The following is a 26,059-nucleotide window of genomic DNA, read 5'->3' as shown; positions in this document are numbered from 1 at the left end:
ATATCTTCTGCCCACCTAGTATAGCATGTGATGTAGCCTATGTTTAAAAATAGCATGCATCAATCCTGTCATAAGTGAGAGGCACTGTAAGTCTTCTACGATGCTCACACTGTAGAAGCTTTCTTTGGGGAACCTTCAAATTAGGCCCCAGTTCTTTGATTCATGTTTTTGCAGTGTTTCAGTGGCGAGTGTCTAAATGGGGAACCGTGGGAACACCAGATGTGTGGAGAGAAGCTTGAGCCACTGACTGGCTGCTCAAACAGGAAATGCGAGTTGACTGCTGGTTCTGTTTCTCTTGGTTGACAAATGTCTTAGGCAGCTTCCCAGAGCAATATACTAAATGATTGTGCTGGAGGACAACTTAATGTTGAATCATACTTTAACCACATTCTCATTTCTTTGCCCCAGCTTAGCCGCTTCCTCTCTTTTTGCTACCACCCATGCATTTATATTCTTAGGGCTTATCCTATTTACTGAAATATAGCTTAATATCTTGAAAGTGATATGCAGAAATCACTTTTGTTTTTAAGGCATTCAAAAGATGTGAGACATCGAAGCACAGTATCATTACTGTAAACGCACATCCATTAAATAGGACGTCTTTTTAAAATCCTGGTTTATAAGGCTCTCTTAATTTGAATGCTCCTCATATTTAAGTGGTTCAGCAGGTAGGATTTTCAAAGACCGTGCTATTTAGGGCTTTGTAACCATGAATAGGCAATGAGAATAACTTCATATTATTCTCCTGGTGTAGGTTCGAAGCAGAAATCAATTTAGCTTTTGAAAGGAACGTGGTTTCTGAAGAAGTAAAGGTTTTAAAGCTGGCAAAGTGTACAGTCCTAGTTAAAATTTTGCTGTGGTCTTGAACTTAATTGACAATCTTAGATAGTTCTTTCTCAGGGCACTACTGTTAACACAGGGACTGCCAATGAAGCTGAATGTTGGAAGATGTAGAACAAACAAAAGAAAGTATTTCTTCACACAGCACATAGTAAGCTGTCTATGCTCCTCAACATTTTAAAATTTTTCCTCAGAATTTATTTTGCAGCATTTACATTCCAAGGTGTGAATACCCTTATGTCTAGAGCATTTTGTATGGTTTTTGCTTAAGTGTCACAGTGGAAATGACAGTCACCTAGAAGAGAGGTGTTAAAGCACTAAAAGAAAAAAAAGGGGGGAAACCCCCACAAAAACACAAGTGTCTAATGTAGAGTACTGTATATTATACTGGGGTGCACTCTGCATTTTAAACTTGCAGTTGTTTATCTAGTGGTTGCTTGTATCTCATGAGCAACAACAGCACAAGCAAATATTAAGCTTTAACTACCCTGCTGAAAAAGACAGGATAGGCTGTTTAACTCTAGACTTTAATATGTTCTTCTGTGTCTAAAAATATGTGGTAGCATTCTGAAGCCTGGTTTAAATGCCTTTAGGTCCCTTGTTCTGGCAGACCTTGCTTCCGTTCATGGTTTCTGAACATTTGTTCTTTCCATCTGAGAACCACTCTAATAATGCTGGTATAGTTGCATTTTCTATTATCCAGCTGTCTGATCTTTAGCACACACCACCCAAAAAAATAAAAAATAAAAAATACCCACAATGAGGCCTGCTTCTTTCTGGCGTTTAGCTTTCACTTGCCTTATTTGGTAACGCTCTGCTCCTTGTTGCTTCTGGAAGGAACTGTTCTGCTAGTTTAGGGACTATTTTTCCACTTTCGTTTCCCTTCCTCCAAAGTTAAGGAGATTGTTTTCAGTAATAGGGAAATCTTCAGTGTTAATCAACTTGGATTATTGTGGATAGGAAATAGGCTTGGTGGGAGGTTGTTCTGTCTATATCTGTGTCATTGAATCTTTAAGCGTTTGAGAGAATTAAAAGTCCACTTAGTTCAATGTCTTCATGCAGGGCACCCATGTCTGCCAATTCCTCTGAGAATGGCTTTCGGTGTTCTAAAAAGTGCCGGAATAGCTGAGTTGACGATATTGTGCCTCTTCTGTAATTTTGGAAAGGGAAAGCTGTGGGCATGTTAAAGCATAAGGCATATCTGGGTCAGGAGAACACTAAGGACGCGTGTAGGCAAACAGTCCAGGTAAGAACCAAAGACTTGGATCAGACCAAGGCAGAAGAAGAGAATTGGTGAGCAGGGTGGGTCTTGGGGACCTGAGAAGGCCAACACTCCTGAATTTATGGGCTGGCTACTAATTCCATGGTTCCCATCATTGTTGCTCCTTCCTCCCCCTGCCCTTCACAAGCATGCAAGTAGTGATGGGCCAAAGAGAGCAACACCCTCCACTTCCCTTGCCCCTCTCCTTTTGGGCAATGACATGGAGGCAGCCCACTTGGAGATGGGGCCCATTGCAGGCATCTTTCCCCAGGACCCTAGCGCCAGTATGGAACAGGTAGTGCATTGGAGACAATCATGGAGCCCTGAGTCGGAGCTGCTTACCAACTTGCCCAAAGTCTCTTTCTGTTTACATTCAGAGGGGAAGTTAGAGCTATAGAGATTTTGGAAGCTTCAGTGGTCACAGGTGAGCATTATATTCCAAGATAGGTTGAGGCTGTGTGGGAACAATTAGACCACTCCCATGTTGCAGTTAGGCCCGTCTAGCAGACTTCCCAGAGGCATCTTGATTGGCCATTCTGAGAACATATTAGTTGGAGAACACTATGCTGGATCAGGTTGAAGCCTATGTTCATTTTGCCACACATGGCTTTATTGCACTTAAAACTTTGGGGGTCGTACCTTTTAACAGGTACTTATCTTTCAATATTTGGAGCGATTCAGATTTTGTTTGTTGACTTTTTATCTCAGATTACAAGAGGGTTGCCAAGTGAGAAACTTTTTCTGTTTCTTTTCGGAAGAAGTGGGAGACAGTTTCAAAGCCACGTCTCTAAAAATGTCTTGATGGAGAAATTCCATGCTATGTTACAATAATTTTTGATCCTCTGCCAAAAGATTGTAGTTGTTTAATGTAGACTGTCTTGGGCCTCCACTAAGGATTTGAAGGGCTCAGCAGGGCGGGAAGAAGGGAAGAGAAGGGTGAATTCCTCTGAGCTTGAGCAGTTGGGTCTTTCCCTAAAAGCATCTAAAATTAAACAGGAACTGTGCAACATTCAAAAAGCAGCTTTGAGCCATGTTATTCTACAGGTTTCAGAGATATGCAAAAGGGCACTATTGAGCAAAATAGGGAAGTTGCATTAACAAAATAGGGAAGTAGTACTACCAAAAAATTAGTAAGTATTCTTTGAAAATGATAGTTTAAAGCTGACTAGTTAAGTAGTAGTTTCAGGGATGTATTTTTTTATCCTGTTTAAGTCTTAATATTAGGCAATGTACTTTATCAGCTTTATAAAATGACCAGTGGGCTTTGTTCATCTCTTGTAGATGTGGGGAAACAACAGGTTTTGCCTGTTTCTTTCTTTCTTTCTTTCTTTCTTTCTTTCTTTCTTTCTTTCTCTCTCTCTCTCTCTCTCTCTCTCTCTCACACACACACACACACACACACTCTTGCATTTTTAGGCAAGAAATTCATGAAGCTGCTGATCATACAAACCAGCTCTTAAATGTTGGGGATTGTGCATGTCACCTCACACAATCAAGACTGCCGATAGAAGTTTGACAAACACTGTCCTTTTAAAACGTAGTTATCTCCTCTATAACTTGCTTTGCTTTCTGAGACTCCCCAAGCCTTTTCTAACTATCTGTCTGGTGAGTGTTAGAGAACATCACATGCAGGTAGGTACTATTTAAAGTAAAGGACACCTGACAGTTAAGTCCAGTCGCAGACGACTCTGGGGTTTCGGCGCTCATCTCGCTTTACTGGCCGAGGGAGCCGACGTTTGTCTGCAGACAGTTTTTCCGGGTCAAATAGCCAGCATGACTAAGCCACTTCTGGCAAAACCAGAGCAGCGCATGGAAACGCCGTCTACCTTCCTGCCGGAGTGGTACCTATTTATCTACTTGCACTTTGATGTGCTTTTGAACTGCTAGGTTGGCAGGAGCAGGGACTGAGCGACGGGAGCTCACCCCGTTGCTGGGATTTGAACCGCCGACCTTCCAATCGGCAAGCTCAAGAGGCTCAGTGGTTTAGACCACAGCACCACCCACGTCCCAGGTACTATTTACCTTGCTGCTAAATATGAAAATACAGAGCAAAGAAATACCACATTATTATTATTATTATTATTATTATTATTATTATTATTGAAATCCCAGTTTGCTTTACCCATCTCCAACTTTTCTCCATTTCACTCAGTTATCTCTTGGGCCAAATACTAGATTGCATTAAAAAAATAAGAAAATAAGAATCTGATATTCTACAAGTAGAGTGCATCAGCTAGGCTCTGTTTTCCCCCGCAAACTGTTTCTAGGAGTTCCCAAAATGCCCTCCCCGAACTTCTGAAAACATTCACTTATTCATTTACATTGACCTCACTTGCCTCCTTTCTCTCAAACATCCTCAAGGGCCCCCCTAACATTGTCACGTAGCCAAATCTGATTGTGTGTGCAGTCCAGTGCATTGGGTTTGCTGCATGATCTTTCTTTGGGTGAGCTGCAGAAAGAGGAAACAGCAGCCATAAGAGAGAATAATGGTGCCAAACAGGATTGGATGGGGGGGGGGGGGTAGGGTAGATATTCGCATAAACTGGATTTTTCTTTGGCAGGGGACGGGACAATAGCTGCTCCACCTAGTTTGCTAGCTTCTGACTGAGAACAAAATGGAGAATATTTGGGGCAGCTCTAATTCTGGTAACGGGGATTCAAAGCTACTGTCCTTTCTCTAGCTGGGAAGGAAGAGTTTGGGTATTCCCACTGTTCTGTCACCAACTGATATATGATAGTCAAGAGATTGCTGAATATGGTGCATTTGTTTCAAATGTGGCTTTCCTGTTTCTGCTCAGAAGTTTCTACACAGCCTAAATCTTCCTTCAAAAAGGGGGAAAGTCACAATTGAAATTTGCATACCCTTTGCCACTGACAACGTTATGCATATTTTGTACTTGGTTAACTGTACCTGAATATAAAATACCTTGCAAGAATTACAGTTCTTGTTGAGCCTTTTGTGGCTGTCTGCATTTTTAATGCAAAGTTTCACACTACTACTGAAAGCAAATAAGGAGCAGCAACGTTGTGGCCACCTTCTCCATTTATCAGTTATTTTCCCTGTCCCATGCCAATCTAGGAATGAAAACTTAGGACAAAAGTAGATATGGCATTTGTCACATAGCTTTGTCATTGAATAGCCTTTTTAAAAAAGCAAATAAGCTAGTATTTGAGGGGTTAGGGTTATGAGTTTGGGTTCGTGAGGGAAAGAGACTAAACTATTGTCCCTGGCTTGGCCTGGCTTGTCCTCCCACTGTTTTCTAAAAAAATCAACTACTTACAGGCAAACCAAATGACACTTTTCCTGCTTTCTTCAGATTTGCATTGTCTGAAGCTTTTTAAAGAGCTACCCATTTATTAAAGCATGCATGCAATCAATTGGAAATTGTGGCAGTCGGACCAGGGAAGTCTGTGAATATGAATCCCTTAGTAGAACTATAGAGTGCTGTTTGTTGCTAGACCAGATATGATTGAGATTCTGTTGCCAGAAAATATTGTTTCTTCCATAGGGATTTTCATGGTATCTCTGTCTAATATTGATATACACAGAGACAGACAGAGATTTTGTTTCTGTCATAAGGATGGGGCAGGATGTTAGCATATATCCACACTGCAATCTCCTGCCTGCCATTCACTGTTCTCCTTTTAATGATTCTATTTCCAATAATTTTGAAGAATATAAAACTTGAATTTCTTGAAATAATAGCTAGTGTGACTGGTGACCTCAGACTTGCAAATGTTTTATTATTATTATTATTTGAAAGGAGCTGTGAACTTAGAATCAACCTGAATTCCTATTATTATAAATTACTATCGTGGAATGAGAACAGGTGGATTGGTATTTCATAGGCGCTTAATATATGACCTGCATACTTAAATATATATTGTGAAAAGCATGTGTGACTGATATGAAAATGCAATTTTGCTTCTAAATGTCTTTCTCCACATGCCTTAAAAAAAGAAGTCACTTTGCAGGTACCGTATTTTTCCATGTATAAGAGGTGGATTTTTTTGCTTATTTTTTTTAGTCCAAAATAGGGGGCCGTCTTATACACAGGGGTCATCTTATACACAGAAAAATACATTCCAGCACTTCACTTCACCTGCCCGTTCTATCTGAGTGGTGTCCGCCATCTTCATGCCTTGCTTGGCTCTGAATCCTTCTCCCTGTTGCTAGCTATCACTCACCCATCTGCCCTGCCTTGCCTCCCTCCCTCAGCGGCAGCACATTTGGGTGTGAATTTCCTAAAAAAAAAGGTCAACAAGTTTGGGCAATCTCATGTGTTTAAAATATTGATTTCTTAATTTAGAGTTAAAAAAAAATAGGGGGCGTCTTATACATGGAAAAATACAGTAGTCTAATCCAGCTGGAGACAGTAACCACAATTCATTGCAGAGATATCCACATGCAATCCTGTTAAAATTAATGGAGCATTTTACATTGAAATAATCGATTATAAATATATTTTTTAATTAGCCAGCACCCATAAGTTGACTAACGTTATAAGTGTGAGTGAGGCTAAAGAACCAGATAATTTATTCATTAAAAAATTGAGGGTTTTATTTTATCATGCATTGGTGCAATAAAGCACAAGTAAATGTTAATCCTTATTTTATATTGTAAACAAATTTAGCATTTCAAACATTAATTTAACGTGTTTTAGCCCATTTGATCATTTATTTGTGTATTTATTTCCTCCTTTTTGCTCACATACATTTTTAAATATTTATAGCATTAACTTTATATTATTGTGGGAAATAAGTAAACGGAATATAAGTGCATTTAGAGCTGTGTTGGCCTCTGAGAGATGCTTGCCCAGCCCTCTCTTAAGTGTGTTTGAAAGGAAATTCTAGAGTTTCTGGAAGTGGCTTGTTCCATCTGTTCAAGGGTCATCATATTTAATAAAATGTTTCTAATATTGTACCTTTTGTACAATATTAGACTTCCCTGACAGTGTTGCTTACTGCCAATACTGCTGCTACAGTACTACAATTTACCTGGATAGGGCTGCAAGTGGGCATGGGCGTGGCAAAAGTTGGGGCTGAGTGGACACACTGCCGGGAGTCCAAGACTGGCTCATCACTCACACTAGATTCAATCTCCTTGAGGCTGCCTCAGTTCCTCTGAAAGGCTCCCTTCAGCTTTCCCCTGAAGTCTTCCTTCTGGTCAGGTAACTTGAAGATCCCAGGAAAATATTGCAGTTGCCTCCTCTGAAGTCTTCCTGGGGCCAGCTGTTGGCGACTGCAGCTCTGGTCAGAGGCTATCCTAGAAAACTGTCTCTGGAGGCTTCCTGTCCTTTCTGGCTTCTCAGCTTCTGCCTCGGCGCTTCATTGACTAGCCCCCTTCCCTCTCAAACAGCACTCTGCTTGCCGTTATGGCAATACCAGTCAGATCCCTCTGGCCAGTCATTAGGTTCTCCTTGGAATTGTGAATCTGCAGCAACTAAGGACTGATGATTTATTTTATTTTTTTAAATAGAATCTCCACTATCATAATCTGACCCTTTCCCAACTCTCCTTTCTTGTATAAAAGCCAAGTTCTGGTGTTAATTGCCATCACAGAAAACCTTCCAAGTATGTAAAGACCTTTTAAAAAACACCACAAACCAACAGCCTAGCTGTTTCTTGGAAAACTGCCAACTGAACCCCTATGCATTGCATCTCTTCCTGGCTTTAGTCAGAAATCAACTGACAGTTTATCTCTTCATACAGTTCACTCTTTACCAGTGTTAAAATGTAACAACAGGGTTTTGTTATAAATATCCTCTCACATTGCAACTGTTTCTTCACATCCTTCTGGTAATTTAAATGCATGGTTTTGTTTTCTGTATGTTAGATTTATTCTTTGTATGGCATCCACTGATAAGCTATGAGCTATCAACATGTCTCTTTCAATGCTGTAACTTTTTAAATGGCGAGCCTGAGGTGAATGAAGCACAAGTTAAGCTGCTACACACACACACACACTAAAAACAATAACTGAAAAGTACATCCAGGTGGTGCTGTCGTTTTACTGTCAAATATCAGTTAAATCAGTTAAATATAGTCTGGTGCTTAAAACATGGGAAACCAGGTGTCAGGTTAGCAAACTGGGGGAAAAGTTGCAACACTATCACAGAACCCACCTCTTTTTTCCCTGGGAGCATTCAGACAGAGAGATTGTTGTGTTAGTTTTCCTTCTTATAATGCTAGCACTTCTCTCCTTGCTTCTAAAGTCCGTTACACACTGCATTACCTGTTTCATTATGGAATTGTGGCTTTTTAAAACTGTGCCCAGTAGAGTTTCCCTCCCTTGGAACGTGTGAGCAATAGGAATGGGTGGTGTCTCCCTCCCTTGATGCTGCTCAAAGTGGTGGGGAAAGGGCAAGAAAGCATGATATTCTCTCTACTGTGCAACTTGGAGAGAGGATGAGTAGGCAGGTGGAGGCAATAGCTGTCTTGGTCACACTTGCATGTTCTGGGCCCAACCCATGGCATTACCCAGAAGTTCTACTCCAGAAATATGTGGATCTCCAGATGTTGCAAGACTACAACTCCCATAATTTCTGACCTTTGGCATTCTGGCTGAAACGGATGGGAATTCGAGTCGGTCAACTTCTGGAGGACCAGCTTAGCTTGGTCTAAAATCTGTGCAAACTTAAATACGTTCCAGTTGGTTAGGAAATATTTTTGTCCCCTGATTCTCCAACTTTCTGCATTATTACATTCCTGGAAGTACCGTTTGCTGATTGCTAATGGCAAATGAATACATTTCTCTCTCAGGTAGAAATGAAGATTCTTTGTGGCTGGCACGTTGATTACAATTTGCAATACAAAAATACCAGCCTGAAGTGTACCTTCTGTGTTAGTCACAGCTGTCAATCTCTGCAAATCATTTGGATGTAAATTCGAAACATTAGTGTCTGGGGAAAAACTCAACTTGAAAGCGTAACCCCTCTTCCATTTCCTTCTTTTTAAAGTCAAATATTCTTGCTTTGTTTTTGTTTTGATTTATGGAATTGGGAAGGGGTTGTTGTTGTGTTCATGGTCAATAAAATGGAAAATTCTATTCTTTTCTGCTCTTTCTTTTGATCTGGAAGTATCTCAAGGTGGTTTACCTAAAATACAATGTACATCCTTCTATTCCCTGTTCAATACTGCACCCCACCCCCATATCCAGTTCTCATTAGACTGTTGCCTGGATGCATGCTTCTTACTTCCTCCTCTGGCCCCTAGGACTGAAGTATTTTCATTGTCCAATGGCAGGATTATGTTTGGAGATATCTGTATCTAAAACCCTGCAGATCTGCTAGGGGTCAAACTATTTAGCTGTGGCTTCCAAGATTTCCTGTTCTCATTTTGCCAGGACTCTTTCTGAAATGACTTTAGGATTGTAATTGTGCGGGTGTTTTTGTTTGTTTAGTCGTGTCCAACTCTTCGTGACCCCATGGACCGGAGCACGCCAGGCACTCCTGTTTTCCACTGCCTCCCGCAGTTTGGTCAGACTCATGTTTGTAGCTTCAAGAACACTGCCCAACCATCTTGTCCTCTGTCGTCCCCTTCTCCTTGTGCCCTCCATCTTTCCCAACATCAGGGTCTTTTCCAGGGAGTCTTCTCTTCTCATGAGGTGGCCAAAGTATTGGAGCCTCAGCTTCACGATCTGTCCTTCCAGTGAGCACTCAGGGCTGATTTCCTTAAGAATGGATACGTTTGAGCTTCTTGCAGTCCATGGGTAGAATAGTAAATAACTTTCAGTGATAAGATCCAGGTGACTTGTTGTTCCAGGTCCAAATGATTTTAGCCTTGAGCCATCAATGTATTTTTTCTACTGAAGAGTATTGGGACTGACTACCTGCAGAATAGAATAATAGGTTAGATTGGCTCATTTCTTGTCTTTTTCAGTAACTTGATGTGGGATACTAAGATCCCTTGAAGTAAGTTTCCCCCTTAATTTAGTAAGAGGCTTCAGATGATCCTATATCTGCTTATTAAGCTGAAACAATGCACAGGCCTTTTACTCATGCACAGAGCTCTGCCATGCAAGCTGTGATTAAATTTCTTAATTAACCATCGTTTCCTGTTTTGTCCGAACTGGGGGACTATGGTTAACTGCTCTAGGACAAACCAGGATATTAAGCCATATTTTGAAGTTGATTATGCAACTGCATATAACATTGCATTGTCTATTGCATTACATAATGAACAGCCTAAAGTTTTATTTCTGCATAATTGCAAAGAGGCACTTGGAACAGCTGTTCTATTTTTCACTTTTCTGGCAGCTAGAAGTTCTAATGGTTACTTGGAGCACTCAATTCTGAAAGAGCTTGATTTAATTTTTGCATTATCTGTTGCTTAGCAACTGATGAGGGGGAAATTTGTTCTGATCTAGGGAGAATCTCTTTTCCTTTTCTCTCCCCCTTTCCCAAGCAGTTATATCTAATTGTGGCTTCCCAAGTTGTTGGTGGAAATAGCATCTTGAACTTGCTAAAACACGTTCTATTTAAAAACCCTCACTGCTGAAACTTACAATACATTAATATATTTGCTTCATGCTACAAATACAAGCAGCAGTCAGTGATTGACAACCTAAACTCCATAAGCAGCCCTTAGAAGGTCACTTACCTGTTTTGCTACTTATCTCTGTTCTTCTTGCCATGTTGCCACTGCCTGCATAAATGGTTAAATGTCACGTGCTTGCTCACTGGTGCTTATGGCAAAACAGAAGGAAGTCATATGTCCAGAACCTTTCTACAGTTTCCTTTCTCTCTCAGCTTGAAAAGTCTGATGGCATAGTCATGGGTCCTTTAAATTATAGTTGCTTGGAAGATTGGTACTGCTGTGAGGGATGGCAAAGTAATCTTTATTTTGGATATAGAGATGAAACTTTGCACATTAGTGGCGCTCACACATTCTATGGTGGAATGTTAAGCCAGTTGTAGAAGAGAGTATTGCAACTTGTATAAATCTCTGCGAGCAAACAACTATTACAACCTTTTTAGTATTTGTCTGTTGGCATAAGTAGATTTGGCCCATAATTCCTGTTTAGGTCCATTTATCCTATTTAAATACATTGCTTCAAAATGCAATTATTTTGGTGTTTGAAAAAGCGTTTCTTGCTTGACTAGATTTTGTTAGTTTTAGCCATAAGCTGTTTTAGCTGTAAGCTGCAACAAGAAAATGTCAGACCAAAGGAACCACTTAAACAATAAGTAAATCTAAGTGATCATGGAACCAAAGCATTAAACAACAACGTTAAAATGTACACAGCAATTTGCTCATAAAGAAGGAAGCTATTTTTGGTGTGTGTTTTTTAAAAATAAAATAAAATAAAAGCTTCCATCTCAGTTTCATTCAAGCCACAAGAGGTTTGCCATTGTTTCACAGCTGCCAAGGCAAAAGTTTCCATAGTTTCGACTCCTGTCATTGTTTTCACTGACCAAGATAGATTATTCTTTCTGTAGCTTATTCATTGCATTTTATGAGATATAACCCAATCTCTCCACAGGAATCATGGAAATAGAAAACATATCAGGTGAGGGATATCAGATACCTGATAACATATCAGAGCCACCCTCTGTCCCCATTTTAGTTGCCTTCCATGGTTTAGAATGTGACCTTTGCAGTGGACATTTTTTTGTATCCACGAGGATTCCTTACACATTTCGCAGTCTGGATTTTACAAGATGTATTCACGGAGGCCTTATAACTATTGGAAAGCCACAGACCCAGGAAGCTGGATCTAGCATGCTTATAACCCTGCTTCATCCCCATCACATGGTAACTTCCCCATTTCCATACTTCCTGAAGAAGGCTACAGTGGAATTGTAGGGAACATTGTACCTCTACAAGTATGATGCCATAACTTAAACAACACATAGAATCATAGGCATGTATATGTTGGGATTCGCAGGATACTGAGTAAGTCTGCAGGCTTCAACAGGATGATGCAATACAGTGGTGCCCCGCAAGACGAATGCCTCGCAAGACGGAAAACTCGCTAGACGAAAGGGTTTTCCGTTTTTTGAGCTGCTTCGCAAGACGAATTTCCCTATGGGCTTGCTTCGCAAGACAAAAATGTCTTGCAAGTTTGTTTCTTTTTTCTTAACACCGTTAATACAGTTGCGACTTGACTTTGAGGAGCAACTCATAGAACGCAGTGTACATAGTAGCGTTTTTTGAGGTTTTTAAAGACTGGTGATTTTTGAAGCTTTTCCAAAACTTCTTTTGCAGCCATTTGGTAAGTTAAGCTTTTAAAACTTTTTTGGGGGGGGGTTGGATTTTGGGTTGGGGTGTTTGGAATTCAAGGACTTGGTGTTGGGGAGGGGTTTGCAAGAATCTGGAAGCTTGTGTGTTTTTTTCCTGCATTTTTATGATTTTCTGTGACCATTGGGGCACTCTGCTGTTTTTTTAAAAAAAATCTGGATTTGAATTTCTGTGTGCTGGGTGGCTAGGGGAACAGTTGGGGAGGGGTTTGCAAGAATCTGGAAGCTTGTGTGGTTTTTTCTGCATTTTTATGATTTTCTGTGACCATTGGGCAACTCTGCTGTTTTTTAAAAAAAAATCTGGGTTTGAATTTTGAAATGCTCTTTACAGTATGTGTGACTTTAAAGAGCACTTAATAAACTCTTGTTGTACCAAATTTGGCTTTGTTTGGACTTTTTTTGACCATAGGAACGCATTAATTGATTTTCAATGCATTCCTATGGGATTTCGTGCTTCGCAAGACGAAAAATTCGCTAGACGAAAAAATTCGCGGAACGAATTAATTTCGTCTTGTGAGGCACCACTGTACTCTGTGAAGTGCTGGGTCAGAGTGACTCAGCAGGAGTGTGATTAATGTGATTGGCTATCACCTGTTTTAAAAAGGAAAGCCTGTTCAACAGTAACTGTGGTGGGTGTGCTGTGGTGTGGTGGTGCTGTGGTGGAGAGTATTTGTTTGCCTTAAGGAGCAGGTACTCTGTATGGACTGTTTTTGTAAATACCCGTATATAGCTCACATTAAAAAGACTGCACTGGAAAAACCCTGGGACTCTGAGCGTTTCTGCTAAAAGCGCTGTGAGGAATTCGCGACAGTATATCTTTTATTTGTCTGAAAATGTGAAGGAAACTCACTGAAAATGCAGAAGGCTTGGAACACTCCTTGGCATGAAATCTGATAGGGCTATTAATAGGTGGAATTAATTATTGCATATCGGGGTGCTTTTAATCCTGCCGGTAAACAAAATCTCTGCCCAAAAATAATGTATTTGCGTTTGGATTCCAGTTTGTGTTCAGTGGCTACATTTCCTGAAAACAGTACGTAGAAGACACATATAGCTGAACCATATGAGCAACTTTGTGAAATCAAACATTTGAGTCAGAAAAAGATTGCATCTGCTTGCTTAGATTAAGTCTTGAAAGTCAAAATTCTACTGTGTATGAACTTTCATTTCTGCTAGGTAATATCCCAGTTTCAGCCCTCAACAAGAATTGAGGGGATTTCCCTTAGGTTAGGTGCTCGTAAAATAGACCTGCCAGATCTTATTCTGAAAACAAAATTGCATTAGTTGTACTGTCAAAAGGGTGGGTAAAATTAAATAGTTGTGCCTAGTGGTAGCCAGTTTGTCAAGTTCTGCTAGTGCAATAGGGCTTGGCCCCCTTCTCCTCCCTTCTTGCCCACCTGATAGGCTCTGGGGAGAACACACAGATCAACATGTGGGGCAAGAAAAAGGGAGATCATTCCATCAGACAAGCAGAAATGGTTGTACTGATGCAGCAATCTCCTCAAGCTACTTTAAAGTCCCCTATTTCAGTTCCATATAAGAGTAGGGCATAAAAGTTTGATTCCAGAATTATAAATGTCATAGCCTGCCTCTGAGTTTTCAAAAAATATTATATGAATCATCAATTTATCTTTTCAAAAATAAAAATAAAAATTGAGCCATATCTAGATGGCCAAATCTAGATCTGTGTACTAGAGCTAAAGAGAATTAAACCTGGAAAGCACAAATTCTTTTATCACGTGCTTCATTGTATAGAAATCAACATACTATTTGTGCTTTGTAGATTTGAAGTCAAATACCACCATTCTGCTGTTTATCATAAATCATGGAATAATGAATTCTTCTGTTTTATACAATGGCTTTGTTTTCCTTAAAAAAAAAAAATCTTCCAAATGTCTCCCAAATATTTAAAATTAGTGTACGGTATTAAAACTAATAATAGTTGATAAAACTAATATCATGTAACTATGGCTAAACTATGGCTATTTCTTATGTCTCTTTGTAGATTGCCTCTTTAAGTTATGTCCCATGAATCGCTATTCTGCACAGAAGCAGTTCTGGAAAGCTGCTAAGCCAGGAGCTAACAGCACAACTGACGCTGTATTGCTCAACAAGCTACATGTGAGTATGGTACTGATCTTGATCTTCATCTTATGCTACTTTTAGATTTCAGCATCTTACGTTACAGTACTTTTAGATAATCATTTTTACACACACAGACAGACACGCATATATGTAAGACTGTTGCCATGCTGCAGTTCATATGGCTGTCAACAGGCAGCCATGCCAACTCCTGCATGGTGAACGACACGCAGGTGAGCAGGCAATTAGTGCTGGTGGCAGGTTGCCTAGGCGAGCTGTTTAATTGAGTGGAGTATCACTTTACAGAAGCTACTCTGGGAAGCACCTCTGCTCTCCTTTAAAAGGGGGTGGGGGTTGTTGTGATCTGTGAGGGGAGGTGCTTGGAGCAAACTGCGAAGGGGTGGGGAGGTGTGAAGGGTGGGGGGGTGTCTTTGTTTAGGTGTGGACAAAGGTGGCTAGCAAAGAGGTAGGCAGGGGTCTTCTCAATACGTGCTTTAATGTGAACAAACCAAACCCAGGTCAAATTGGGGGGGGGGGAATCAGAGTTGATGATACTTTTTATTAACATCTGCAATCAGCTACATGTATAAGAGAGTGCAAGAAACTAAGAGCATAGACATGAGGGACATGGGCCTTGAATAGATTCTGCATGTGTAGGATGAGAAAGCTCCACAGGGGAACAATGCCTACCCCCTTTCAGGTAGGGGAGAAGGTGTTTTCCCCAGACCTGAATCATTAAAAATGTGGTAGCAACTTGGCAAGGAAAGGCTGGGAAACCTCTTATTACACAGTAGTTTCTCATAACAAGCCTGTTGCTGAAAGTACTCATAGTTTAGACAGGTACGTTGGTCAGGTTGACTGTGCCTGAGTCTGCTTCTTTAGAAAATTAGACTTTCCAGTTCTCATCTCTGCAGTAAGCAAATCTCTTATTATGAAAGTGTGGTGTGAGTAACAACATATAATTATTGAAAATAAACTTCTCTACATGGGTAGTGAAGAAAACTGGAATAAGCTTTATGTCTATCTTACTTTGAAAATAAAAACTTAATAATTGAAGTCAGATGCTTTTAAGTTCTTTTATTCTTGCAGTTTGTAGCTGGCTTTACACAAAGTACACAAAATACTTTATATGAAGTACATAAATACAAGGCAAAGGCTTACACTCAAGTTGAAATAGGAGCATATTTTAAACAAGTGATTATTTTATTATATTCCCATTATAAAAAAAATACTGGGCTTTTTATTTTATTTTAAGGAAACCTGTTTGAAATGTGAGTTTAAAGCCCTAAACCTTTAAACCTTTAAAGCCCTAAATGGCCTCGGCCCAGTATACCTGAAGGAGCATCTCCACCCCCATCATTGAACCTGGACACTGAGGTCCAGCTCCAAGGGCCTTTTGGCGGTTCCCTCACTGTGAGAAGTGAAGTTACAGGGAACCAGGCACAGGGCCTTTTCAGTAGTGGCGTCCACCCAGTGGAATGCCCTCCTATCAGATGACAAAGAAATAAAAAACTATCTGACATTTAGAAGACATCTGAAGGCATCCCTGTTTAGGGAAGTTTTTAATGACTGATGTTTTAATGTATTTTTAATATTTTGTTGGAAGCCGCCCAGAGTGGTTGGGGAAATCCAGCCAGATGGGTGGGGTATAAATATATTATTATTTATTTATTATTATTATTATTATTATTATTATTATTATTATTAATTTCCTCTTTTCCCTAACTCTTTCCTTTCTGAGATGGATGGATATCCTTTCAGTGATCAGTTTTGTGACATCGTGATCAGGACTCACTAAATGTTCAGTTTTGAATATAATACGTTCCATTCAGAATAAATGTGTATAGCTCTTGCGTTGGCACCATATATTTGGCATGCTTTGGCCTGAAAATACCCCTGCACGTATCGATCTAGCTAGAACAAATCAAATGCTCATTGGACTATGCTAAGTTCTTCTGGGAAAGGAATGAGGCATAGTTAATCCAAAGAACCAGCAGAGTGTGTAATTGCCAAGTGTATTAACTCTTAATTTATTCTTGGGAAATAATTAATAATGGGTTGACCTTGCATGTGAGGTCAGTTCCACATATGAAAAACTACCTTCACTGGATGCTTGTAAACCTTCACTGTAGTCACAGCAGGTACGAGTCTATCTTTTAAAAGCAAATTCACGACGGCCCACAGTGTCTCATGACCAACCTATTCTGAAACAGAGGGGTTTCAGAAACAGTTGATATGATTTGGATTGTTCAAAGCAAGCAGATTATTATTATTATTTTAAGATCTCTGCCTCAGCAAGTCATGGATCTCAGTGCTATACTTAACTGTGGCAGACAAGTGATGGATTTTTATCATATACAAGAGTTTTTAAAGGAACGGCTCATCCAGAAAAAGATCTGAGATTACCATCACACCAACCAGGAGATTTTTTTTAACAATGATAATTTGTTTTATCAAACCTAAACTACACACATGAGTATATAAAAAGAAAAGCATCTAGGAGGGATAGCGGAGTTTGTTTTTCAGGGGTAAATCTAAAGGAAAACATATTTACTGGCTCACAGCTGAAGCATGTGCCTGTAGACCGCAGACCTAGACACCACAATTTCCTGTAGCAGTAAAAGTTTAATTACGGCAATTTTTTTTTCAGCATGAAGCTTCATCACAATACATAATGCCATAATAAAATGAGTTAGCCTTCAAGATGCCAATGGGCTCTTCTGCTGTTTGTGCTGCAAACAAACTAACATGGTTAGAAGATGCCTAAGTGGTACCATGGTGTGTATTATTGCATGAATCTCTTGCCAGCATAGAAGCACACAAGCATCTTAGTGTGTGAGGACTGTTCATTGAGAATTCCTGGCGCAGTCTTTGCGGAACGTGAAAGCAGTTTCCTGTCTTACTGTTTTTGTGTCATGTGGGTTTGGAGTAATCTTTAAGGAAACGTTAAAACTCCAATATTTAATCACTTGCATTTTTGGCTTGTGTGTCTACCAATGGAATTCAGCATCTTCTGTTGCAGATCAACCAATGCGAAGGGTCAGGTTATTTTAAGCTAATGCCATTTAAGGGATTTAGGAATCTGGGACGCTGAAGTTTTTGACCGGCATCAAAAATCAATGCTCCTTTTAGAAAGCTGACACCTAGTGGCCTTTTCATATAGTGCTTGGTTTGATTTGTTCTTCAGCATCAAAAGTTGGTCGTTCCACGCATGTGCCCCTTGTGTGGAAGCCATTACAGTACTGTCATTTTGTGATGTTTATACTTGTTAACCCACATCTAGTTCTTTGCCACCTCTACCAGCAGCTCAGGACCTCAATTGAGAAGTTTACTCTGGTTGATGGTTTTGAAAGTGCTATGACGTTTCCAAGCATTACCGATGATGAAAAATTTTGTGACTCCAGGACACTGATGGAGTTCACACATTACAACACTAAGCCAAACCCATGGCTTAGCACAAATTAGCAGTTGTGTGTGTTCCTGGACCAAATATTGTGGCCGAAGTGCTCTTCCTCTGGTCCTGCTGCTCCCATGCTGCCCAGGGCTAACCAAGATGTCTTCCTGACCCAAGTCTGACTGAAATGGATCTGGATAAATATAACAGCTTTGCTACTAGTAGACAGTAACCCCATATTTTAGGTTTCTTGGTCTTGCGAATGCTTTTTAATTTAACACTTTTGGGATTCTGAGTATCAAGAGTTGTGGGACCCTATACCTCCATTTAACACCTTTCAAAAAATGTTCTCTTCTTGAAAGAATGAAGTGTAAGATACACTTGAAGTATTCTCTTTCATTTTGATTTTTGTTGTTGTTGTTTAAAGGATGGATTAGAGGAATGCAATTGTTTGGGTTTATATCCTCCTTCTTGTATAACCTTGTATGGTTGTTCCAAAATATCCTTCTTGGTGTTCTGCAATGTAAAGCCACTTCCAGCATGTTTTAATGGAAAGCTGACTACCCTGTTTAGCAAGCACGTCAAAAAGGAATGTTTGTCTTAGGAGACATTCTGTGAAATACGAAAGATGACTTTTCTTCCACAGTGCAGGACTTCTTGTTCCTTTTGTAATGCACTGTAGGCCACCACTGTTCATGATGGAACTGAACTAGCAACAAACCATCTAGATGTACATTTTAGATCCAAGCTTTCTGAAAGACTGTATTCCCTCATATGAACGTGCCTGGGTTTATATACTTGAGGGAGGCCTTTCTCTTAGTCCTGAGAAGGCCTTCTTCATGGCTGCTCCAAAACTTTGGAACTCCCTCCCTAGAGAAGTTAGACTGATTCCATCCTTGTACTGACTGCTTTTAATGAAAGGGCTGGTGTTGTGCTGTTTTTACTGTAATTATTGGTATGTTTTTTAATGAATCATGTATGTGTGTGTTTCAATTTTTGGCGTCCCCCCCCCCCCCCCGTTTTTAGCTGTTCTTATTTGAGCTGTAAGCTACCTTGAGTCACTGTCAGGGAGAAAGGTGGGATATAAATAAATCAACAACAGCACATATCACCTTAATTCATAATGTTGGCTTTTATATATTTGTGTAGCTGTATTTTTGTGTAGCTGGTTTTAAAACTAGCATTCAGCAAGGGGCCAACCTTTTAGACTTCCACAGTATTTTTCCTCCCTAGAACTCTGTTCTTTCCAAACTTCACCACTGCCTTGCTCTCCAAGCAGTCTTCATAAAATACTTTTGCTTGTTTGTTTGTTTATTAAAGCAAGCAGTTGGTCACCCAGTTTCCCATCCTTGCTTAACAGCATTCTTTTTTTTTCTTTGTAGCATGCTGCAGATTTGGAGAAGAAGCAGAACGAGACCGAGAATAGGAAGTTGCTTGGCACGGTTATCCAATATGGCAATGTTATTCAGGTATGCTGCAGCTGTGTTTCAAGAGGTTTCCGTGAACCTGGCACCCATAATTCTATGCAGCTGTATATGCCACACAGACTGGCTTGAATTGACATGAAGTTGCAACTTCATTGTTTTGCAAGTAGAGATGCACAAGCATCATAGCCTTTCTTCGACTCACAAGAGGTTGTGCTTTAGTGAGCACTTGTTGCCCTGTGTTGTCACCACACGTTGGGCCTTGTACTTTTTATCCATATATATGTAGGCATTCTTCTAAGGGGTTAATGTGGTGCAGCACCTAGAGTGATGGGTTTGAATATGAGAGACGCAGGTTAAAATCCCAATAAGTACCGTATTTTTCCATGTAGATTTTTCCATTAGACGATGTTTTTTATTATAAAAAAATTCTAAAAGCTTAACAACTCTGGGCAATCTCCCCCCATTTCCTTAATTTGGGGTCCCAAAAAATAGGGGTTGGCTTATACATGGGATCGTGTTATACACGGAAAAATATGGTATTTGGAGGGTGTTAGATTGGTTGCTAGCTTTTGTAGCCTAGGCATCTTTGTAGCCTTTAGCATCTTCCTAAAGCTGATACAAGGGTATATGCAGTAATAGCTGTAAGGTATTTATAAATATACTGAGTGAACATTTAATGCTCTTTATAGCATCCTATATAGCTCTTAATTATATTGGTATTCTACAGACTTTTACTCCATAGTGAGCAGTATTCCTTCAACTATGGAGAATTTTGGGTAGGAGGTTTCAACTTTGTAGCTTGACCACTCCGTGTAAGAAACGTCTTGGGATAATTTTAAGGGGGCCTTAAAAACTGAATTGTCTTCTGCTTTCATCCTCAGTATGAACTGTACAAGTACAGTATGTGAAAGTGTTAAGGAACGAAAGGAATTTTGTCATCGTTCCTATGAAAACTTTGACTATTGTAGTCAGTGGGATAAAAGTTTTTTTTGTTTTTGTTTTAATTGTGTTTGTGGTGCCCTTCCCCCTCTTCCCCCCTTTTTTTCTTTTTAACTTCTAGCTTTTGCACTTGAAAAGCAACAAATACTTGACGGTAAATAAGAGACTTCCAGCTCTGCTAGAGAAGAATGCTATGAGGGTGACTCTGGATGAGGCTGGCAATGAAGGGTCCTGGTTTTACATACAGCCCTTCTACAAACTGCGTTCCATAGGAGATAGCGTAAGTTTACAGGATTGTCAGAGAAAACGGTGTGCGGTGCAACATATTGCAAAGCTGTTTCATCAGTAGCTTACTTTCTTGTGATTAATTAAATGCACAAGAGTTTGTACAGTATACATGTCTCTTTTTCGAGGACTGAAGTGAGTGGGAGGTGAATTGCTATGGCAACAAATGTTTTGGAAACAAGAGACATTTTTTTAAAGACTGGAACAGTAGCCATCTAAATCTCCACTTACTTCAAATGGTTATGAAAACACTTAAGTTATTTTGTTGATGTATTAATTTGTTCTTAAGCTAAAATATAGCAATGCGCCAAGCATTTAGTTTCCCGATCATAAAACGATTGGGAATTTTTTAAAAAATTACTTTCATTGCGGCAAAAACTGGGGGGGGGGGGCAGCATCCATGAAAGTTGTGTGCCAAAATGAGCATTGGGTGACATGCTCTGTTGTCTGCCCATCTGCACAACAGAAATCTACTTGTGCAACTGGATTTCTTGTTTCCCCTTTCTCCCTCCAGCCCCCTGGGTACCCTCCAAAATCTGCTCCAAATAGTTTCCTAATCCTCTGGAGCATAATATGGAGGCACTTGTGTGGCTGCATGGGGAGAAGAGAGGAAGGAGAAACCCTGTTGGATCTCACCCATTCACTTTAAGGTGCCATGGTAGTCTCCATTGCTTTTTCTGTAACAGTTTAGCATGTCTGCCCCTCAGTTACATGGGGCTAGTATTGTTCATTTCTTTAAAAGTTGTATATATCCCCTTCAGTAGAGCTGAATATGTAATACAGTGGTACCTCAGGTTAAGTACTTAATTCGTTCCGGAGGTCCGTTCTTAACCTGAAACTGTTCTTAACCTGAAGCACCACTTTAGCTAATGGGGCCTCCTGCTGCTGCCGTGCCGCCGAAGCACGATTTCTGTTCTCATCCTGAAGCAAAGTTCTTAACCTGAAGCACTATTTCTGGGTTAGCGGAGTCTGTAACCTGAAGCGTAGGTAACCTGAAGCGTATGTAACCCGAGGTACCACTGTAGTTTGTTTGTGCATTTTAAGAATGAAAATGTTAAAATGCATTTCAAAGCCTGGGGGAATAAAAATCCATTTGCCTCTAACAATACGTGTCAAACACTTCTCTCTAGGGAAGGAAATCGACCTACGGTGCCTTCCCTGAGAATGTGCACCCTCTGATCACTGCACACCTTATCTTAGGCAGGTTGGCAGTGGTAGGCATTCCTTTAAGAACCTGTGTCCTAAGTGATATATTGTCCTAAGTGATATATTGAATTGTGTTTGGAAATGGACTTGAAGGTTCTTTTAATACTATTGAGATGCAATCTCTAATCCAGGACTGATTTATGAGGAGGTATTTTGCTTTGATTAAAGTTTCCAAATAGTCTTCAAAGACAGCCTAACATATAACATAGTATATTAGGCAAAACCGGATGTTACTAGAACATACTGGCTAGGCTGCCTTTGTCCAATAGAGGCTACAACTGGCACGCCAACCTACTCTGAAGAAAGGCAGAGAAAAACCTAGGCCACTTTGAATACAGCTGAATCTCAGAGTACCCCCAAAATACTAGCTCTTTGAGGGAGAATTCTCTCTCTCTCTCTCTCTCTCTCTCTCTCTCCAGATAACTTTCCCACAAAAACTCAGGGCTGAGTTTCAGTTTATTGGCCTTCATCCAGTCCATTGCTGATTCCAGGCTTTTGTTGGGAATCTTTAACGTGGCGCATTATAATTCTTTCCATGACCTTGGTTTTCCACATAGGTGATTCTGTGGCAGAAGATGTAGGACTGAGACGTTTTTAATATGTTTTGTTTTGCTTTATGGAAATAACATGAAGGACATGGCAACTCCAGTATACTCTTTCTTGATAGTGATGGTAGATAATTGGGTACTGTAGCTGTGAGATTCTGAGGCTGATGAAGTTTTGATGCACCTCGTATGCCCCTGTTATAATAGTGCAAGCAGGAACCAATTACTGTATCAGCTTGGCCAAAGCACTTTAAATAGCCAGTTTTCAGGAGAGGCTCCATATTATATTGCCGTACGTATTTTTGTGAGAATGATTTAAGTGTAGCTTTATTGAGGATATGAACCCTCTTCGGGCATTATTTAAATGTGTTTCTTAACATGTGAGGAACAGCAGCAGGGACAAATGCATAGCCTTTACACTTGGTTGCCATTTCTGTCACCTTCCAAATTATGGAAGGCAACAATATGGCAGGGAGAGCCTCCTGTCTTCATGGAGACTCCCTGTACCTGTTAGACCCCTGATTGTTCAGAGTTCTGAAATGACCTGGAAGCCTCCCAGGATACAAAAAGTTTCCTGCTTCAGGCAGGCGCCTTCCATGAATGACTTGATAAGCAGCGAACTGTAATGATGGGGTTGGTGGAGCTGGTACTTTCCATCCTTGCTGTCTCCCACCCTCCCATGTGTGTGAACGCTTTAAAGTAATGTCTCAGTACTGCTGTGGAAATACTGCTCAAGAGTCGAGAGCTTCATTTAAAATGCATTAAGCATTATTATTTTTAAAGAGAGGTTTCCGTGACTCATGATAACATGCACTAGCGAAGGCGGATGGCATCGCTGAAGTAAACGATTGTTCGCTATTTTGCATTTTTGGTTATACTTTTTGATGTTGTTGAGTCATGTCTGTGAGAGAGATGATAAAATATTTTAATCTCTGAACTATCGTGGATGGAAAAAGACTCACTTTGTCAACTTTCAGATTAACCTCGAAGTATGAATGCTGGTGGAAGGAGCACTAGAAAAACTGTGCCTCTGTCTTGAGGTCCATTCCTTGATGGTCAAACAGTCCATCTGAAACTTTGTTTTTCAAAGTTTCCATGAGGCAGATCATGGCTCAACCATTCTGTGTTTCTTTTTCCCCAAGAGGCAAAAGCGCAACCTGAAACCTTCAGGTGCCTCATTTGAATGTCTGCTAACTCATCCCACACTCCATCTTAAAACTTAACAAGATGTAGATATGGAGAACTTGACAAACACCAACTGTTGTTCTCTCTTTCTCTCTCCCCTACCTGTTTTGTTTGTGTGTGTTTAAATAAAACCATCTAGCCTGAAGAAGAGTTCTGGGAAACTCAAAAGCTCACACACTTTTTCATGACATTTTGGTTGGCTTAATAATGGTATTACTCTGAAATGAACTTGTAGAAATATTCTTTTTATTATTCATATTATTTTTTGGATTTTTATCCTGCCCTTCCTCTTGAATGGGACAAAGGGTGGCAAACAATAAAAACAATACAATAACATAAATGGGGGACCACAACCAAGAAGGCCCTGTCATGTGTCAGCCATTCAGCAGCACCACTAACAGTGGGCTTCCTTCAGAAGGTGACATTTTAGGATGCTACTTGGGTTATCAGGCCATTTATGGGTTTGTACTCTAGCACTAACACTCTTTAATTGGGCCCTGAAGCTCCCTGGTAGGCGGTGCAGCACTTTCAGGACCAATGACACACAGCTCCATTGAACTGTGCCATGCATCAGCCTGACAACCTCATTCTGCATCTGGCTAATTCAAGCTAATTCAAGGGCAGCCCACAAAGAGAACATTGCAGTAGCACAAACAGGAGGTCACTAGAATTATAGAGGCAACACTGTACCTTTACTCTTTTGTTTTTCAGGTCGTCATAGGGGACAAGGTGGTATTGAATCCTGTTAATGCTGGCCAGCCTCTGCATGCCAGTAGTCACCAACTAGTAGACAATCCTGGCTGTAACGAGGTAAGTTAAAACAAAATACCCAAGCGAATAAAAAATTGTTGGTCTATAAACTGGTTTGCAGATTAACTGGAGTGGTTTTTTAAAGCTGCAAATAAAGAGTATAAATGGGATGTTTCAACACTTACATTAATAGTAATACTACATTAATAGTAATATTGCTATGACACATTTTTCATCTGTAGCTCAGTTAGCTTTACTAAAGATGTTATTGAAGGACAGAGCCTTGAATTGACCAATAACAGCAAAATTCCCAACTTGCTTATGCAGAAGTAAGTTTGCTAAATTCAAGAAACCTACCCATGTCTTCTCAGAAGTAAGTTATAGTGATTTCAATGGAACTTACTCCTAGGGAAGTTGGGTTAAGCTTACCTGGAGGCAAGCCCTATTGAATTCAACTTGGATCTACTTCTGATTAGATATGAGTAGGATTGCACTGTAAGTCTTTTCGAATTCTGAAAACTGAAAACTTCTGCATAAGCATGCTGTAAATTTTGCTGAGCAGCTACATTCAAGTTGTTCAGAATCATAGCCTCAGTAAGGTTGTTCAACTAAGCTTTGTTGTCTGTTTCTATCCCTGTCTCCTAAACTGTAAAGATTCCCTGTAGTTTTGGTGAATGCTCCCACACTTAACTATGCTGCATGATTGAAATTAGCTTTGGGAGTGTTTGCGCTTTCACCAGAAATTCCATTCATCAGACATCTCTCATTAGATAAAATGTAAAGAAATATACAATAATAAGAGTACATTCATCTGTAAAAAAAGAATATACAACGGGATAGACAGGAAGTCCAAAGTGTTGGTACATATATGATTTTGGAATAGTTTTTTGTCCTTGTTTCTTTTCTTTAGGTATATAAGCTTTGTATATAAACTTTGTATACATGCTGAAAATTATAATAAGCCTTGTGATGTAATATGATAATGTTTACTCATGTAACATAAGAACGTTAATAAATAAATAAAACTGGAAAAAAAAGACAGCTCTCACCATGGTTTAGCAAGCCCTCAATGAGAGAAATTCCTAGTTAGCATCAGTCATGGTTTCCATTACCATTCCAAATGTTTCATGCACACTGCCACTTCCCTTGCAAAATTTATATCACCGATGAAGCTTGTGTGTGTGTGTTGTTTTTTTTTAAAAGGCAACAGCTGAACAAAAGTATTTCATAACAATTCATGTGTCTGCATGTTTCTGTTTTAATTGCCTATGCCTGCTTTTGTTACAGGTGAACTCGGTGAACTGCAACACAAGTTGGAAAATAGTCCTCTTTATGAAATGGAGTGATAACAAAGACGATATCCTGAAAGGGGTAAGATGAACAATGCACCTCCTTGCTAGGTTTTAAATTTAAAAAGTATTTGTTGAGCTTCCTACCCATTTGCTTTCTCATTGCCTTTGCAGGGAGATGTGGTGCGGTTGTTTCATGCGGAGCAGGAAAAATTTCTGACTTGTGATGAGCACAGAAAGAAGCAGCACGTCTTCCTGAGAACCACTGGGAGACAGTCAGCTACTTCTGCAACTAGCTCAAAAGCTCTGTGGGAAGTTGAGGTAAAGATGGGAATAGAGATTTCTGAATAGGTTTGTTATGAGTATTGCCTTTATTTAAAACCTAGATGGAAAGCTCCACATACACCAAAGCTTGTTGCGCTTCCCATCCTATATTTTTTTCCCTACCTGGAAACACTGTTTAGATTTCAAAAACAGCAACATGTTCTCAAGGACAGGTTATTAACTGGATTGGATACCTGGCCACCTGGTGTTGTGCCTGGAAAGCTAGTGAACACTTTAGGAGAGCTTTACCCCTCACCCTTGTCTCACCTGATTTCTGTTACACATTTCAGG

General features: G+C 40.0%; 1 protein-coding gene across 4 annotated transcripts in view; it reads left to right on the top strand.

Moving 5' to 3' along the window:
- The window catches only part of ITPR1 (inositol 1,4,5-trisphosphate receptor type 1), a 216,347-nt gene that overhangs the window by 59,524 nt on the left and 130,764 nt on the right, over window positions 1-26,059 (top strand). For all 4 annotated transcript variants that reach the window (XM_080995581.1, XM_080995580.1, XM_080995579.1 and 1 more), the window contains 6 exons: window positions 14,348-14,463; window positions 19,201-19,287; window positions 20,306-20,464; window positions 24,117-24,215; window positions 25,443-25,526; window positions 25,619-25,765. In XM_080995581.1, coding sequence (XP_080851707.1) covers window positions 14,348-14,463; window positions 19,201-19,287; window positions 20,306-20,464; window positions 24,117-24,215; window positions 25,443-25,526; window positions 25,619-25,765 — 692 coding nt within the window. The remainder of the gene's footprint in view (window positions 1-14,347; window positions 14,464-19,200; window positions 19,288-20,305; window positions 20,465-24,116; window positions 24,216-25,442; window positions 25,527-25,618; window positions 25,766-26,059) is intronic.

Source organism: Podarcis pityusensis (assembly GCF_964106645.2).
Source record: "Podarcis pityusensis genome assembly, chromosome: 2".
Lineage (NCBI taxonomy): Eukaryota > Metazoa > Chordata > Lepidosauria > Squamata > Lacertidae > Podarcis > Podarcis pityusensis.
Note: the sequence above shows the minus strand (reverse complement) of the source record. Positions and strands in the feature narration are given on the sequence as shown.